The sequence below is a fragment of the Pteronotus mesoamericanus genome, unplaced genomic scaffold (assembly GCF_021234165.1).
Source record: "Pteronotus mesoamericanus isolate MK-2021 breed Mesoamerican mustached bat unplaced genomic scaffold, CSHL_Meso_final contig_181, whole genome shotgun sequence".
In the NCBI taxonomy this organism is placed as follows: domain Eukaryota; kingdom Metazoa; phylum Chordata; class Mammalia; order Chiroptera; family Mormoopidae; genus Pteronotus; species Pteronotus mesoamericanus.
In genome coordinates this window covers 4,966,615-4,984,614 of record NW_026555077.1, presented here as the reverse complement: position 1 = coordinate 4,984,614, position 18,000 = coordinate 4,966,615, and the positions used below count along the sequence as shown (strand labels likewise).

Below are 18,000 nucleotides of genomic sequence, written 5' to 3'. Positions count from 1 at the left end.
AAATAAAAGAGGAGAAGAGGAAAATGTGTTGAATTATCTAATATTTCTTTGCACGGTCACAGACCTAAGGCTCTTTGGTGGTCACCCATAATGCAGATTCTGTAATGCATCAGAAAGACCTGCTAATGGTCATTGTTCGACAGTAGAAGAGACGGAGAACACGTGAAAAAGGAAAAGTACCCAAAGTCAAAAAGTGATATGCATGTATACCGTCCATGCAACTACTAAGAAACTTGGAGGTAGGGACAGTCCAGAGTCTCCTCACCTGGGCCTGGACGTCGTGGCCACGTCCCAGGGGCGGAGCGGGCTCTCCTCGGGCTCCGCCCCTCTCCGCCCTCCGGCGACACCAGGGAAGCCTGCAGCTGCTGGGGAGACACCGGAAGGAGCAGCGGCTGCAGCGGGAAGTGGCCTATGCAGGAGGCGGGCATCCTACGGCTTGCGGTGCTGATCCGTTTTCCGCCCTTCCCGACGCGACACCGCCCCTCGCCGAGGCCTAGGGAGGAAAAGACCTTGTGGAGGTGTGGGCCGCAGGCCACTGATGGCCGCACTGGCGGGACCCGTAGGGAAGGCCGTGGAGGTGAGCGCGTCGCCGCTGGAAGAGGCAGGGCCGGGGGCTGGGGGGGCTGCCATACAGCGCTTCGCTTGTCGCTAGCGGCTGATCTTAGATCTCGCGCTTGTGCGCCGGCTGGTGCGGCCGCTGCAGCGGCTTCCTTTGCTAGTATGCTGTCGGGGAGGACGCGCGGGCTAGGAGAAGGCCGTTCTCAGTGCTCTTTGCGTTGCAGGGATGATCTGGTGGCCCCCGCCGTAGCGGTCAGCAGAGGACGCGAGTCCATCGTAGATTTGAGGAAGGGTCCCCAGGGGGCGCTCCAGTAGGGCAGCGGGAGGAGAGAGGGGTGAAGCGAGTGCCCTGAGAGGGGCCAGGCTCCTTTCTTCGAGGTCTCACCCTTTCAGTTTGCCAGCCTCCCACGGTGGGCGCAGGCGACTGAAAGCCCCGCGGCCCTCTGGCTCCTGGTCCTGGTTTCACTTTGCCGCGCGGTTGGGGTGCTAGGACCCATTCGTGCAGCCCCCAAGGCCCCCGTTATTCATTGTTATGAACGGGTAAACCTAGGTGTCATTGTTCCTGCAATTTTTCTATCACTAGTGTTTGATCCGTAGTGTTTCAGAGGTTATCCTTACGGTATGTCCTTTTCCAGTTTTTGTTTGGGTTAAATTTTTAGAGTGTTGTTTCCCAGACCTTTATTCTTACATATTTACCAACTGTAAAAACGATTTCTTTTTTTTTTTTTTACAACTTACATGGTGCAAGTTGATCTGTTGGATGAGATTCTTTTAGGTGGTTTGCATTCAACTTAAGTATGTTTAGGGTTTACGTTCTCTTATAATCAGTATCAGGCTGGAAAATTGGGCCTGTAGGGAATATCCTGGCAGGAGCATAGGCTCTGAGGATGAATTTTATGCTACAAAGATCTCTAGATTTCTTGCTTACTAGGTGTATAGAATTTTTTAGTTTAATCATTATTTTTCTTTAAGAAAAACCTGTTTGAAGAAATACTGAGATTTACTGGTTTCATTTCTGATTGAGAATCATCTGGAAAAGTCTGACCAAATCAGATAATAGGCTATTGGCTTTGAACTTATGCAAACAAATATTGTTAGGCCCTTGCTGGATAGCACAGAGCATTGGATAAGCCAAGCTTGCATCTTGATCCTGGATCAGAGCATCTACAAAAATCAAACAATGAATGCATAAATAAGTGGAACAACAAATCGATGTTTGTCTCTCTCAAATCAATCAAAGGAAATTAAAAATAACAAATATTGTTAGTGATTTCATTTTACTACTATTAATAAATAAGGGGAAAAGTAGAACTTAATTGAAAGGCAATGCTAAATTAAAGAAAAAGTTACAGTAACAGTTTACACCATGCCAGGAGCTTTATGTTACTTCATTTACTTTAGCAGAGTTGGATAAAAAAACAAAAACAAAAAGTACAAAAAGATATTCCAGGAATAAAATATTTGACTTTCTGCTGTATGCAAAAGGAATAGTCTACTTAAGGTTGCTTCTTAGTTTTGATCTGGTTTTTCGCCAACTTTCAGTTCTTTGTCTTTTGTGAGCTCTTTATAAACTACAAATAACTAACATAACAGTGCTATACAAGACAGGTATTAGATTGTATTGTAATAAATAGTTTTTTGAAAAATATTTGAAATTCTGAGTTGAGATAATTCTTACATTTATGTGTTGCTGTTAGAATTTTTATTGACCTTTCACATACACAATCTTACTAGATCTGTATGCCAATCCTCTGAGTTAGGAATGCCAAGAAGTCAAGTCTTTTCCCATGACAGAAGCATTTTGAGATTGTGTAAGGGTCAGAATTTCCTTAAAGCCCAAAATAATCTTGCTGGAGTAACCTTTGATATAAATTGGAATTGAGATAGATATCAGAGCACAGGGAACTATAGCAAATGACAGAGTGAACTTTTTGCAAGAAAATGAAATACCTAAGTGATAAAACATTTTTGGTGAGAAATGTGAGATGTAGTCATTTCTGAAAAAGAAAGGACTAACAACTTTTTAGTGTAATTTTAAATTTTTTTAAAAAATGTCTATATGTGATTGCAGGAGCAGTTTGATAAATAGCATAGTTCCAAAGAGTCCAAGATGAGTACAATGGTTTGTCTATAAAAAGTAGCATACATTTTATACAAAATAGCACATATATTAAGAGTTATAAAAATAAACATCCCTGTAAAAAGTTACTTTGGAAAGCTAATATCTCAGTCTATCAGGGAGAGCCTTTTGGAAAATAGTAAGGATGAAACATGGTTTCTGCCCTCAAATAACTTGCAGTCAAATAGGGTAGGTTTTCTTTCTTTCTTTTTTAAAAAAAAGAAAACCCTGCAACTAAAGTAAGTGTCTTGAGTATAAGAAATTGAGGTGATTGGGTCTTTGTAGAGATGATATTTGAGATGAGTGAGCTTTGAAAGGTTTTCAATGGGTGAATATTATAGGACATTTTAAAAATGAACAGATCTGGCCCATCTTTGCTTGTAAGCCTTTGTTAAATACGTCTGTCTGCTCCCAGGATCTAGCATAGTCCGGAAATATGGTAATATGGTGAAAATATGGGACTGAATGTGACGTAAAATAAGACCATTTTTTACAGTGTTTAATGATTTATAACATCCCAAAGGAGGAATTTGTTATTTTTAGTAGAAGCATTATTTAGATGAATACATTTTTATTCATTTTTTTAAATAATCACCAATAGCCTTGTCTTAAAAATTGATAAAAATTCTTAGAGTGGTTTTCATTACAATATGATGGTCGAATTTGTTTTTCTGTGTTTCTACATAATCTGCATATTTTTAATACCTGTCTTGTAATGATGATATACTGTTAATCACCCCTTCATCTTTCTCAGAAGTAATTTAGGGTGAAAATTACCATCAGCTGGTTTGAACCTCCTTTAGAACTCTATCACATTAATTTATTCTTGTTCTCACTCTTTATTCCTTTTTGTCCCTCTTCTCCTCTTTCCCTTTATTTTCCTCTCTTCCCCTACCTAGTGTTTGTCACAATCCAGCTAGATAAGGTTATGGTTGACTACTTTGCCATTATTGGACTTTTTTTTCTTTATTGAATATGCTAGTTAATGTTCACAAATAAGAAAGGATTTAGAGTAAGGGCTGCCAGATTGGAGTTATTTTGGATGATCTATTGTGGCAGTGTTAAGAATAGATTCTAGAACAGATAGATCGCCAGTAGAGAAATCAGGAGATTATATAATTTTCTTAATAGATTTCATAAGGCTCTGTCATTAATTAGACTGTTAAGGGTCAAAGAGACATGTTTCTAGGAAGAAGGAGATTAGAAGGTTAGTACTAAATTTCTTTTTCTATGTTACAGTTTGAATGAAAATTCAGAATGATTAGGGGAGGATAGAACTGTGAGATCTGTGGAGATTTGAAGGAGTTTGTTTTCCAGAATATTTGTTTAAAGAAAAGAAACAGTTTTATAAGTACTCATAAGTAGATTTCATAGGTTAAAAGTCCTCACTAACACTTACTATGGATTGATTTAAAAGGAAATAAACTTTTCTGTTTGTTACTATACTCTTTTCACTGATATTTCCACTCTTTTTTTTTGTTTGTTTGTTTTTGTTTTTGGCTTGCTGTTTTGGGTAGCAAATTTCTTCTACAGTAAATGCAGAAAAATTAGCCATAAGCTCATTATAGTGTTGCATTTTTGCAATTAAAGTAATTCTAAAGCCTAATATTTAAAATGGTACATGTGGATGAGTCAGATTAATTATAGTGATGGAACAGTAGTGGCTGAAATTACTGATAGACACATCAGTTTCTCTGTAATCAGAATCTTAGAATTGATTTTAGTGCAAAATGTTGTCCTTTGAAACACCGTCTGGCAGTTGATCATTCAGTCTCTATATTAAAAGTGGTAAGAGAACATTCCACTTCCCAAGGTTCAGCCTTCCACTTGTGTATTGCTCTTAAATATTGAAAACCTTTACCATTGATTGGATTTGCTATTTCTAACCTTTTCAAGTTACATAAAGAAAGAAAGGATCCCTTGCTGAAACTGGAATAGTCGGTATTTGTGCTGCCTGCCTCTACCAGACCTGATAAGTAGAGAAAAGGATTGAATCTTTATGGGTGCTTTATTCAGATGGCCGACTATCTGAAAAGATGGTGGGTAATGTAACCTAAAACTAGTCTTATATTCCATCTCGAGCAGACCTGTTTTATAAGGAAAGGAGAAGTGTAAGGGGTTTGGAATTCAGGAAAAAAGTAGGTAAGGGGTTTGTAATTCAGGAAGAAGGTTAATCAGACAAAAGCTGCAGTCCAACAATTTTCCTAGCATCCTTTCATCTGGTGATTCTGTGTGTCCTGAGTGAGGAAGTTGCTTCCCTAGAGCACAATGGCTCAAATACCATCTTAATTGTCTGCAGTCCTCCTGGGGCACTAAGTTTGAATTGCTTGTGGTCTCCTGGAGTCAGGGTGGGTCCTACCTTCAGTATCGCTTTTTATATGCATTAATTACTAAGTTTATTAACTATAACTTAAAACTAAAAATTTTCCAACTCTTGAGCTTCTCCATCATTACTTGGGTCGATATGTTCAAATAATTGGAACACACGTACCAAGTTCTCCAATTTTTGCCTTTGCTGTCTAAGCACGCATACTTTCGATTATTCCTCATAATTACACACACATCCCCACACACCTCTAAACTCCATCAGGTAGATATTTGTAATTTTCTCGACTTTATAGATGAGGGAATTGAGATTCAGGGAAGTAACTTAAACATGGTCACAAACTTAGGATATAGTGGAGTTTGGATTTGAACCCTAGTAGCCTGGCTTTAGAAACTTTACTTTTAGCCCCAGTGTTGTCTTATACAGCTTTCAAATTATTTATTTTAAGGCTTTCTATGGAAGGCATTCTTATTCTGTAGCTTTTACTATTCTTTATAAATAAAATATTTCAGGCAATCTACTTAGTTTATGAGTACAAATAAGACTGGCTACTTTTAAAATTCTCTAACATTGTTCTGTTGAAAAATCCACTAAGGATTGGACTGTTGTTATATTGTAACCAAGCAGCCTGGGGTGAGGCTGCTTGCTGCCCTGTATAAGCATAATGCTAACATTTGTGAGGAAGGAGAGCGATTTATACTTACAGGGTACCCAATTTGAGGGGGCTGGGAGCATTCCTGTTCTGAGCCAACCTCATCTGCAAAGCATATAAATTTACGCATTCCCAAAAAGATTACAATCCAAACCCATTCCCAGAAGTTCCCCATTACTGCTTATCTGTCCTTTTGGAGTCCCAAGATGGCTACACAGATGGGCTCCAGGCGCGCGCTCTCTCTCCACCTCTCTGGTGTGCACTTGTGGGTTCTAGCATCACCATCGCCTTGCGCAGCTCTCTCTTACTCCTGGGATCTGGGGTGCACTGCCGGATCACTCCAGATGATTGCACAGAGGAAGCTCTCCCTGTGGACCCCCGCCCCTGAGGCTATCTGCACCCCTGGGCCCAAAGACCATTCCCAGCTCACGCTGTGTGCTGCTCCCAGCCTCTGCGCTGCTCTCAGGGCTAGCCCAAGGGCTGGTGCCCTTGCCGCACGCATCCGGCCTGGGACTTGACCTCTGCTACTGGCTCCTACCCGTGGGAGGCCTAAGGCCTGAGTGCTCCCCAACCTGGGCACGGGGCGAGAAAAGGGGCAGAGACTTCTGTCCTCCTTCTGTTTTAAAGTCCCTTCCCAAAATCCCACCGCTGTGAGAGTGTCCAGCTTTTCAACCAATATGCGCTAATGTTGGCCATGTTTGTCTTTGCTGCTTTTCTGGCTGCCCTGTCCCAACAAGGGGGCGAGGTCACCAGTCATGGAGAGGTGTGCAAACCTCTCAGTCTGGAATGGGGCGTCTGGCTCCTGCTGTGGCTTGCTGACCTCTACCATACATGTGTATTTTGACCTTTTCCGCTGCACTGCCTCTGTACAAACTCCCTCAGGCTGGTTCACAAGCTGCTTGGCTGCCGAGGCCAGGCCTGATGTTTTCAGTTGCCTCAGGCAGCCTCCTCCTGCTGTGGCTGTTTTTATCTGCCACCTCTGCATTTCTCCCCACCCTTCTGTTGGGAGGTGCTGACTGTGACAGATAGGGATGCCTCCTGGATTAGGGTCTCCCCTGCTCCCCAGGTATCTGGCCTGGCCAGCGTGTTACGATATGAGTCTCCTAGTGTCTAGAATCTGTCCTATCCATTTTTTTGGCCTCACTATATATAGTAGATTCTTTGAACCCCCCAAAGTATGTTATTACATTCATCCTTCTTGATTTTAGCTTAATTTACTAGTTTATTTTTTATTTAAAGACTTATTTTTGGAATTTTAGAATTATTTAAAGACTTATTTTTAGAATTTTAGAATTTCACTAGCCTGCCTTCTGTATCTTTATCCAGACTTCTGTTAAAAATGTTGAACAGTTCTGCCATCTTTAAGTATAGGTATCATTATGAATTCATATTAATCTGTGTAACTATTAAATTAGTTACTATTTCTCCTAATGGATTTTTTCTTACACTTGCTTGAATATGACTGTTTTTTAATACTAAGTATTTTATTTATATGCTGTTGCCAGTGTATGTAAAATAATTACCCTTGTAATACAGAAATTCATGGAAATTCAGAGAAGTAGATATTAAGGACAGACAAAGCAGAGCTGTATAGTGTGGCACATTATATAGAGATAAGCTTATTGTGCAGGCTTCAGTTTTAGCTGCCTTTCAATATTTACTGGTTCAGGAAAAGTGGTTTAGAGCACCTTCAAAGATTAATTTCACTACAAAAAGGAACGGATTTTCTTGGGTCTGAAGGGATTGGTACTTGAAGATATTACAGTCAGCAGAGGGTCATGTTTAGTATTCTGCAGCCAGAATTGTTTCAGACCTGCAGCTGCCTGGGAAACCTTCATGTGGTTAAGCCCGAGGTGGGAGCTATTAAACCACTTTCTTCATAGTGGTGATGCTGAGGGAAGTAGACTTGGTGCACATGAGAGTCGTGCAGATTCATCTGTAGTGGGTCAGTCGGTCTTGGGTCTGCGGGGCCAGGTGATCGGGGCAGGCTGTCTCTTGATAAATAAAAAAAATTGCTATTTGGATTAGACTGAACATTGGAATATGGGCAGTTTCTCAATATTAAAAGGTTCTCATTAGGTTACCAACTATATCCAGATGTGTGACAAATATAACACAGTTCCTATGTTTTTCTAATATTACTATTTTAATTATCTGCTCTCCTGTTATTAGGATGGCAGGATCAGAGTATTGGGTCTGAAACTTGGAGATTGTACTGCTAAGATAGCCCTCCCCCTACAAAAGTAATAACTTGAGAAGCAATTTATATCTATAGTTGGGCAATTGAGCCTCCAAAGTTGTACATCATAGAGCATGAATGCAATCATTTCAATCTGGAAAACTTTTCAGTTGGTATTATTACCATCATTATGGCTGAGAAAATTTAAAATAGTCCTGTTGAGGTAGATAGAGGAAAAAGTTGCCAGAGAAAAGATTGCAAAATAAGGAAAAATTGAAGTCAAATTATGGAAAGCCCTAATTTCCATGCAAAGCTTGAAATTTCTTGTGCTGCCTAGTGATTCCCATCCTGTGAGCCACATCGTCTAGAGGAGTCTTTGAGTTTTGTGGCGTTTACATCTGTAATGAACAAATAATATTTTCATATACAACTATTATTTTCACTGTCTTCATGCTGTATTTTCTAATGTCTGGTACCTATCTCCCCTGAACAAACTGTCAAACCAGAATAAAAGCATGCATGCCTTCTTTCTTTTGGAGTACACTTTGAGAAAAAATTGAAGAAGCTAAGAATTCCTGTTGTCTGACCTTCCTATATCTGAATAAATCTTTATGAATTAACTGCGTAAAAAATTAGGTAACTAGAATATTAAGGGCCTTCTATTTATATAGTATTGCATTTAATTGTAGGGAATATGAAATAGGTATGGTATAAATTGTCGGCTTTTGTTTACATGCATAATTCTCATTAAATTGCTTAGATACCAGAATATTAAGAGCAAAACAAAGCAAACTTTATGAATTTTCCCTTGTCCCCATTACTTTGCTCTGAGGCTACATTCAGTGTATGTAACCTTCAGGTCTGTATTTTTATGCTTCTGCAGTAGATGTGTACATCCAGGTACAACATGCTGTTTTAAATGTTTACTTCACTGGTATCATACAGTATGCATCATTCTGCGTCTCTCTTTTTTCCCATTCAACATTTATCCTTAAGATCTGTCCATATTGATAAATTATCTATTGAGTTCATTCAGTTAAAATGTGTAGTATTCAGTTATGAATAATATAACATTTATATATCCATTCTTTTTTATTGTTTTTAAAGATTTTATTTATGTATTTTTAGAGAGAGGGGAAGGGAGGGACAAAGTGAGGAAGAGAAACATCAATGTGTGGTTGTCTCTCATGTTCCCCCTGCTGGCATGTGCCCTTACTGGGAATCTGACCTACGCTTTGGTTCTCAGGCAGGCGCTCAATCCACTGAGCCACACCAGCCGGGGCTATATAGCCATTCTTCTAATGATGGGCTTAATACATTTTAAAATCAAAAGTGAGATTATAGACTATGTAGAAAGCAATGAGGAGAACATTTCCATTTCATTGGCTAACCTTGGTATTTAAAGAAAAATGTATAGTTTAAATAATTTTATTATTAAGTAAATAAAAATAAAGAATTCAGAACTTATGTTTAGGGACTAAGAAAATAATACCAAAACCAAATAGGACATGGAGATTAAAGATAAAACTGTAATTGATATAATTGGAAACAAAAAATAAATAAATAGTGGAAAGGATAAATCCCAGAGCTGGTTCTTGGCAAAGACCAATGAATTAGAAACCTCTTAAAGAAGGAAAATTAAAATTGGAGTAAAAACAGACAAGGTTAGGAATGAAAAAGTAAACATCATCATAGACACCCAGATATATGAATGATTAATGGAATTTTATGGAAATCTTCTTTAGAATATTACATGCAGTGCTATGATGCTAAAGTTGAAAATTGAGAGGAAGTAGATGATTTTATAGCAAAATGTGTTCATCAAATTGACCCTGTAAGTGAAAAACTGACCAATTTCCACTAAAGGATCAAAAAAAAAGGATTGAAGATCTGTTATTGGAAAAGGAGCAGATGGTTTCACAACAGTTTCATTTAATTTATAAAGAACAAACTATTACTTAACAGAGTGGAATTCGGCCACCTGCCCCTGAACACTGGCAAAACAGATTAACAGAGAAGGAAAAAGGTCTTTATTAAAAGGGTGCCCAATTCGGGGAAGTTGGGCACTCCCCATCGCTAGGCCAAGTCTTCTGCAAAACAGAGAAGCCACTCAGGGAAGCAGAGTCCAGAAACCCTGCTTCATTCTTATCCATCTTTCTGGGTCCCAAAGCTGTTATGTGAACAGGTGTTCTGCTTCAGGCTAACCCTCCCTGGAGTGCATTTGTCAGGCCTGCATCACAGATGCCTTGCCGCGGCTTCTTCCCGTTCCTTAGGCCCAGGGTCACTGTTAAACCACTGCAACCAATCATGCAGCAGGCCTCCGTCTGCAGGGCCTGATGCCCAAGGCTGCTCATGCCTCTGGGGCTGGCAAATGCTCTGTACTGTGTGTCTGTGCACTGATCTCAAAGTGAGAGAAGGAGCAAAGTCTAAGGACCTATGTGGCTCAGCTGTTAGAGTCCTGCAGGCAGCCACTGGTGGGGGGCAGCCCGGTGCGGGACTTGCCTTTGGCTCAAGCCAGCTCACCCCTCTTTTGAGAAGCAAAAAAAGAATGAGTCCCTGCAAGCACTCTCTAAAAGTCCAGGACCACTGACCCCTGGCCAAGATGGAGGTGTAGGTAGATATACTTTGCATTCTTGCACCGCCAAAAGAAGGAATACAACAATTTAAAAACAAAAAATAACCAGACTGCCAGAAAATTGAACTGTATGGAAGCCCTACAACCAAGGAATTAAAGAAGAAACATTCACCCAGACCAGTAGGAGGGGCTGAGATGGGCAACAGGAGTGGAGAGGACATAGGCAAGGCGTGGCTGGAGGACTGTGTGGGCAGGGTGGCCAGGCGGTCCCACATTTGCATGTGGGTAAACCAGGAGGAACAGCTGGGGAGCAAGACAGACCACACAATCCAGGGTTCCAGCATGGGAAAAGAAAGCCTCAAAACCTCTGGCTTTAACAACCCGTGGGTGTTGTGGCAGCAGGAAAAACTCCCAGCCTCACAGAACAGTTTGTTGGAGAGACCCACGGAGTCCTAGAACATACACAAGCCCACTCACCTGAGAATCAGCACTAGAAGGGCCCAATTTGCTTGTGGGTAGCAGGGAAAGTGACTGAAAGTTGGCTGGGAGCCTAGGAAGCGGCATTGTTCCTTCTCATACCCCTCCCCCATGTACAATGTCACAACATGGCAACCTGGGTTGCCCCACCCTGATGAATATCTAAGGCTCTGCCCCTTCCAATGTAACGGGCTCACTGAGATAAAGAAGTATGGCCCAAATGAAAGAACAGATCAAAGCTCCAAAAATAGAACTAAGTGAGGGAGAGATAGCCAACCTATCAGAAACATAGTTCAAAACACTGGTAATCAGGATGCTCATAGAATTGGTTGACTATGGTCACAAAATGGAGGAAAAAATGAAGACTATGCAAAGTGGAATAAAGAAAAATATAGAGGGAGTCAACAGTGAAGGGAAGGAAACTGGCACTCAGATAAATGACTTGGAGCAGAAGGAAGAGATAAACATTCAACCAGAACAGAATGGAGAAACAAGAATTCAAAAAAATGAGAAGAGGCTTAGTAACCTCCAGGACCACTTTAAACATTCCAACTCCCGAATCATAGGGGTGCCAGAAGGAGAAGAAATTGAAAACTTATTTGAAAAAGTAATGAAGGAGAACTTCCCTAATCTGGTGAAGGAAATAGTCTTCAGGAGATCCAGGAAGCTCAGGGAGTCCCAAAGAAGTTAGACCCAAGGAAACACACACCGAGGCACATCATAATTACCTTACCCAAGATTAAAGATAAGGAGAGAATCTTAAAAGCAGCAACAGAAAAGTAGACAGCTACAAAGGAGTTCCCATATGAGTATCAGCTGATTTCTCAAAAGAAACATTGCAAGCAAGAAGGGAGTGGCAAGAAGTATGAACTACATGAAAGGCAAGGACCTACATTCAAGATTACTCTATCCAGCAAAGCTATCGTTTAGAATGGAAGGGCAGATAATGTGCTTCCGAGATAAGGTAAAGTTGAAGGAGTTCATCCTCACCAAGCCCTTATTATATAAAATGTTAAGGGAACATATCTAAGAAAAAGATGAAGATCAGAAACTATGAACAGTAAAATGATAACAAACTCACAACTATCAACAACTGAACCTAAAAAAAAAAAAATTAAGCAAACAACTAGAACAGGAACAGAATCACAAGAATGGAGATCGGAGGGGTGGGGAAAGGGGAAGAATGAGGGGAAAAGTACAGGGAATAAGAAGCATAAATAGTAGGCACAAAATAGGTAGGGGGAGGTTAAGAATAATGTATGAAATGGAGAGTCAAAGAACTTATATGTATGACCCATGGACATGAACTAAAGGGGGGATGGGGAATGCTAGTGGGATGGGGGGGTGCTGGGCGGAGGGGAATAAAGGGGAGAAAAAAATAGGACAACTGTAATAGTGTAATCAATAAAATATATTTTTAAAAAAGGAAAAAGAAAAGTCCGGGACAAAAATCCCATGTGTAGTGGAAGCATCCAAATTCCAAGCCAGTCTAGGCTAGTGCCCATCATGCTTGTCAGCCTGTGCAGTGTTTCTGCACCCTCCTCCTGCTGCCATGATCTGAATCATTGGTGGGGAGGGTTTCTAGCCACATGCACTATCAGGCCATGACTGCAGGTTTCTTTACCCTTTTCCTGGCAGTATGGAAACTTGTCATTTGCCTGCCTCTGGGGCTTTTTGACCCTTCCCCGACTCTGCAGCCTCTCCTGCTGCCTCAGGGCTCCTACCCTTGCTCCCCAGTGATCTCGCCAGATTCTCCCCAGTAACAATTCCATAGTAAAGAGAAAGGAAAACCTATTCTGTGGTATAGGAGATGCTGAGTTACTCAGTGTATTCTGTCAAGCACATATATTTTTATCCCTGATAAAAATGCTGCCCAAAAAGGCCAATCTCGCTTATGTCTAGAAATACAAAATTTCTAATGCAGTATTAGAAAATATAATCTAGATAGGAAGCAGCAGGCCTATAATAGTAGATTTGACCCAATATTACACCAATGTAAGGCTCAGTTTCAAATCTGTTAATGTAATAGAGTATATCAACAAATGAAGCAAAGAATATTGTAAGCCAACAGTAGATGCTGAGAAGACATATGGTAAAGTCTATCAAGACCATTTCTAATTTTCTCTAGAAAAGACAGAGAACATGGAAACGAAAAGATCTGTAATTGCCAGTGTCTAGGAGTGGAAGCAGGATTCACTGCAGATGCACTGGAGGAAATATCTTGGGGGTGATGAAAAGTAAACTGAATTGTGGCGATGGTTGTATGTACAAACTGTGTATTAGTAAAATATCATTGAACTTTCATCCTTACATTCTTACAGTGATAAAGTATGTGTTATGTAAATTGTAATTCAATAAAGCTGTTAAAAAAAGACTATTTCTAATTTTTGAAAAACTTAAGTAAATTAAGAATTGAAGGAAATGATAGCAGATGCTCCAAGTGGCAAAACCATTAAAATAAGGACCCAATCAGGGATGCCTATAATCACTTTTATATTGAAAATTGCTTTAGAAGTTTCAGTAAATGCATTAAAACAGTACGATTAAATAATTGTTATTGATATTGGAAAATAAGATAAAACTACATGTTTTCTGTATACTCAGAGAATAGCCAATGAAACTGTGAAAAGCAATAGTAAAGGATCTTAGAGTTATCAAAGTATTCTATATAGCCTCTGTATCAGATTAATATGGTATTGACATATTTAGATTTTAGTAGAACAAAATGGAACATCCAGAAATATATTGTATGCAAATTTAATAAAGGGTAAAGATAATATTACAGTTCAGTGGGAAATGGATAGATTATGTAATAAGTGACACTGATTCAATTTTCTGCCTATCTGGAAGAAAATAAAATTGGGTTTCTGTCTTAAGATAAACTCCAGATGGATTAAAGCCTTGTAAAAATATATTTAAAGTCACTGTACAATTTTATATATATAAAAAGACTAGAAACTCAGAAGCCATTATAGAATAGGAGGTGTCTTTGATTTTATAAAAATGAAAACTTTTAATGATAAAGGATACCATAAGAAAGTTAATAACAGTATTAACACTACAGCAGACCTATAGACTAATGGAATAGCATTGAGAGCCCAATAATAACCCTTGCGTAGGGTGGGGCAAAAGTAGGTTAATAGCTGTGAGTGCATGAGACATTTTATTCTTATTATTTATTAATTATTGTATTATTTTCCATACAAACAACTGTAGACCAACTTTTTCTTCACCTTGTATGTGGTGAAATGTGTTTTGTTTTTTTTTACAAGAGTGCCAAGACCATTCAGTGGAGAAAGCAGTCTTTTCTAAAAAAGGGTATTGGGCAAACTGTATATCCACATGCAAAAATATAAATTGGACCCTTACCTTACATCACATACAAAAACTGACTCAAATGGATCAAAATCCTATAGATAAGAACTAAAATTCTTAGAAGAAAACAGGGGAAAAATTTTGTGACATTGGATTTGGTAGTGATTTTTTTGGTTATGACACCAAAAGCACAGGCAACAAAAATAAATAAATTGTACTACATCACATTAAAAACTCTGCGTGAAAGGACACAATCAATTAATAGATTGAAAAACAATTTACAGAATGGGAGAAAATATTTGCAACTCATGTATGACAAGGAGTTAAATATACATAATATATAAAGGACTCCCTAAAACTCAACAGCAAAAAAGCAACCAACCCTATTAAAAGACAGAGAAAAAACTTGAAGAGACATTTCTTAAGGAAGGTATGTAAATAAGTGGCTAACAAACACAGTGAAAAGATGTTCGTTATTACTAATCTTTAGGAAGAAGAAAATCAAAACACAGTGAGATACCACATTATACTCATTAGGATGTTTCCTATTTTAGGAAACGAGAGAATAACAGAAAAGTTAAGTGTTGGGGAAGGTGTGAAGAAATTGGTTGGAACCCTGTGCACTAAACTGGGAATGTGAAATGGTGTAGTTGTATGGCGATTTCTCAAAAAAATTAAAAACGGAATTACCATATAATCCAGCAATTTCACTTCTGGGCATATACACCAAAGAATGAAAGGCAGGACCTGAGGAGATATTTTATAGCCATGTTGATAGTAGCATTATTCACAATAAGCAAAAAGTAAAAGCAGCCCAAGTGCCCTGTGATGGATAAACAAAATGTGATATATACATACAACTGAATGTTACTCAACCTGGAAAAGGGAAGAAATTCTGACATGCTACAGTGGAAGTACCTTGAGGACATTATTCTAAGTAAAATAAGTCAGTCACAAGAAAAGATACTGTCTAATTTCACTTAAGAGGTACCCAGACAGAAAGTAAGATGGTGGTTGCTAGGCAGTGGTAGGACAAAGAATGGAGAGTTGCTGTTTAATGGCATTGGAGCTTTAGTTTTGCAAGATGAAGAGTTCTAGACATAGGTTCAAGAGCCCCGGATGGGGCATGTATGGGAAACAACTGATCAATGTCTGTCTGTCTGTCTGTCTGTCTGTCTGTCTGTCTGTCTCTCTCTCTGTCTCTCTCTCACATGCACACACATCAATAAACATATCCTTGGGTGAGGATTAAAAAGTAAGTAAGCAAATAAATGAGTTAAAAAAGGAATTGATAGCCCGATGGAAGTGGCAGGATACTGAGTAAGACTTGAGACTTACTTGGAAATCACTCTGAATATCAGTTAGCTCTATAATTCATAAAATTTGTAGTGGACATAAAATTTAGTGACATTACAGTTTTCCTCTTACTCTTTTTCTTGTAAGATATTTACAGTATTGCGATGTCTTGGACGAAATTAAGTGGATTGGTGTTACAAAACACTTTGCTCTCTGTTTATTTTAATGGCATTGAGGAAACTTCTGAAGAATATAGGGAAAATTGTAATTGGTTTGGGAAACTACTTCAGTATAAAAGTAGTGGTCTCATTGGGGGAAGGAGGTATTAGACCTTATTGATCATGTTAAAAAAAAACACTGTATAAAGAGATGATGCAGAGTGCGTAATAAAATTTTATTTACATGTGTATATGTAGTACTGCATGCACACTCACACGTGGTATGTACTACCTCATTTAATCCTTATAATAACCTCATAAGTTTAGGTATGCCATTCTCCTCTAACTGGTGTCCTAAGTAGTCCTTGCTCTTACCCAGAAGATATATAGATGAATTCAAATACTAATTCTGCCAAAATGTTAACAATGTGAACTCAGTTAAATCTGCCTATTTTAGCCTTAGATGCAAGTAAAGATAACGGTGCCTACCCCAGGGTTGTTGAAAGGATCGTATGATAATGTGGTTCTCAACTTGGGACGATTTTGTCTCCTAGATGACATAATTTTACACTGTGTAGTGATCCGTTGTCAAAACTCTGAGTGGTGGTGGAGGTGTCCTGTCAGGAACGTTGCCACACACCTTACAATGCACAGGACAGCACTCTACAACAAGAAGTTATCTGGCCCGAAGTGGACAGTGCCAAGGCTGAGAAACTTTGATATAAAGTGACCATCCTTGTCTATTGCTAGGATACCAGACACTGTAATTGATAACATTGGAAGAGGCAACTGCTAGTGTGGAAATAAACGTATCCATTTGAATTTTCTTTCTTTTCAATTTCTATTTCAGCCTAAGGCTTAATCTTTTTTGTTTTTTTAGAAAGGATAAAATACTTAAATTGAATAACTTGAATTTTCCCCTTTTATTTATCTCTAAAAAGTAAAATGAGAGAGACAAGGGAAAATGTAGTGAAGGTAGAGAAACAAACTTACAATGATTCATGGGTGTCAACTTTAATAAAATATTTAGTAGAGAAATTTTCAGTGTTCAAGTTAACTTCAATTATGAAAGTAACCTCGGTATATTTGAAAATACACTCTTCTGTATGCTTCTTATTTTATCTATTATTTTAATATATCAGCTCTTCAAAATTAACTTTTGGCCATTTTTTCCACAGGTATTACCTTATGTGGAAAGCCTTGGGAAACAGGAAAAAATTTGCAACAAGATGTCAGGTTTCCGAAATCATTGTCCACATTTGGATTCAGTTGGTGAAATAACAAAAGAAGATTTGATACAAAAATCTCATGTAAGAAAACAGGTTTTCTTCCCTTCCTTAAAAAATCATATTCATTTTTCTCCTGAATATGTGTTTTTTAATAAATTATTATAATACTCTATGTTCTGGAGTTTAAATTGGTTATATGATATTATTAGTGAAATTTATGTGTTTGGCTCTACCAAGATAATGATAATATTGTCTATGTGATTTTTGTTTCATAGAGTACTTGTCAGGATTGTAAAGTCAGAGGACCAAATCTTTGGGCATGCCTGGAGGTATAGTTATACATGTTTCTTCTCAGATGTTTGATTTAAAAAATTTATATCTGAATAAGTATAACTAGAAGGTTTTGTGACACAAAATATTTCATAAATGAACATTATTGATCACAAAAATTAAATTTCAAGCTTTGGGTTTTAACTTAAAGTACTTTCACAGAGTTTTAGGTAAATCACTAAAATATTTTACACTTGTTTTTTATTAGACGTGACATAACTTTTAGCTTAGAAATATTCTGCTTTTATTCTTCTGTACCTCGTACCTTTTAGTTAAAATAACTATGGAAAGTCAGTTAATCATTAAGTTAAAAACGTGATCAAAACTTAGTTGTAAATGTAATTGCAGTGCTATTAATGTAATGTGACATCTGTTATAAAATACTTAATCTTCCTTTTTTGTGTAATTATTTATAGAATAGATGTTCATATGTTGGCTGTGGTGAATCACAAGTAGATCACAGCACCATTCATTCTCAGGTATGTATATAGAAAATTTTCATGCAAGACCTTTTTCTTTTTCTTTTTTAAAGAAAGCCTGAAGGAGAGGAGAAGCAAATACAACATTATTAATTGAAGTTGTAATTGGAAATTTTGCCCTTTCTTATGTAAGATGAATTAAAGCCTAGCTTATACTCTTTAAAAGCTGGGGAGGGGAATTGCTAAAATCAATATAAAATGAGATTATAATTAAGAGTAATGATTTAAGATGTATACTTCTCTTACGAGGATGTGGGGATTGAAGTTAAGAGTGGATGCCTCAGCTTTTAACACTGCTTGGCTAACT

General features: G+C 38.3%; 1 protein-coding gene across 2 annotated transcripts in view; it reads left to right on the top strand.

The window, feature by feature from the left end:
- Positions 1 to 381: 381 nt before the first annotated feature.
- USP33 (ubiquitin specific peptidase 33) overlaps positions 382 to 18,000 on the top strand; it is a 51,311-nt gene continuing 33,692 nt past the window's right edge. For both annotated transcript variants that reach the window (XM_054566875.1, XM_054566874.1), the window contains exons 1-4: positions 382 to 577; positions 16,834 to 16,965; positions 17,160 to 17,213; positions 17,631 to 17,693. In XM_054566875.1, coding sequence (XP_054422850.1) covers positions 539 to 577; positions 16,834 to 16,965; positions 17,160 to 17,213; positions 17,631 to 17,693 — 288 coding nt within the window. In that variant the 5' untranslated portion in view covers positions 382 to 538. The remainder of the gene's footprint in view (positions 578 to 16,833; positions 16,966 to 17,159; positions 17,214 to 17,630; positions 17,694 to 18,000) is intronic.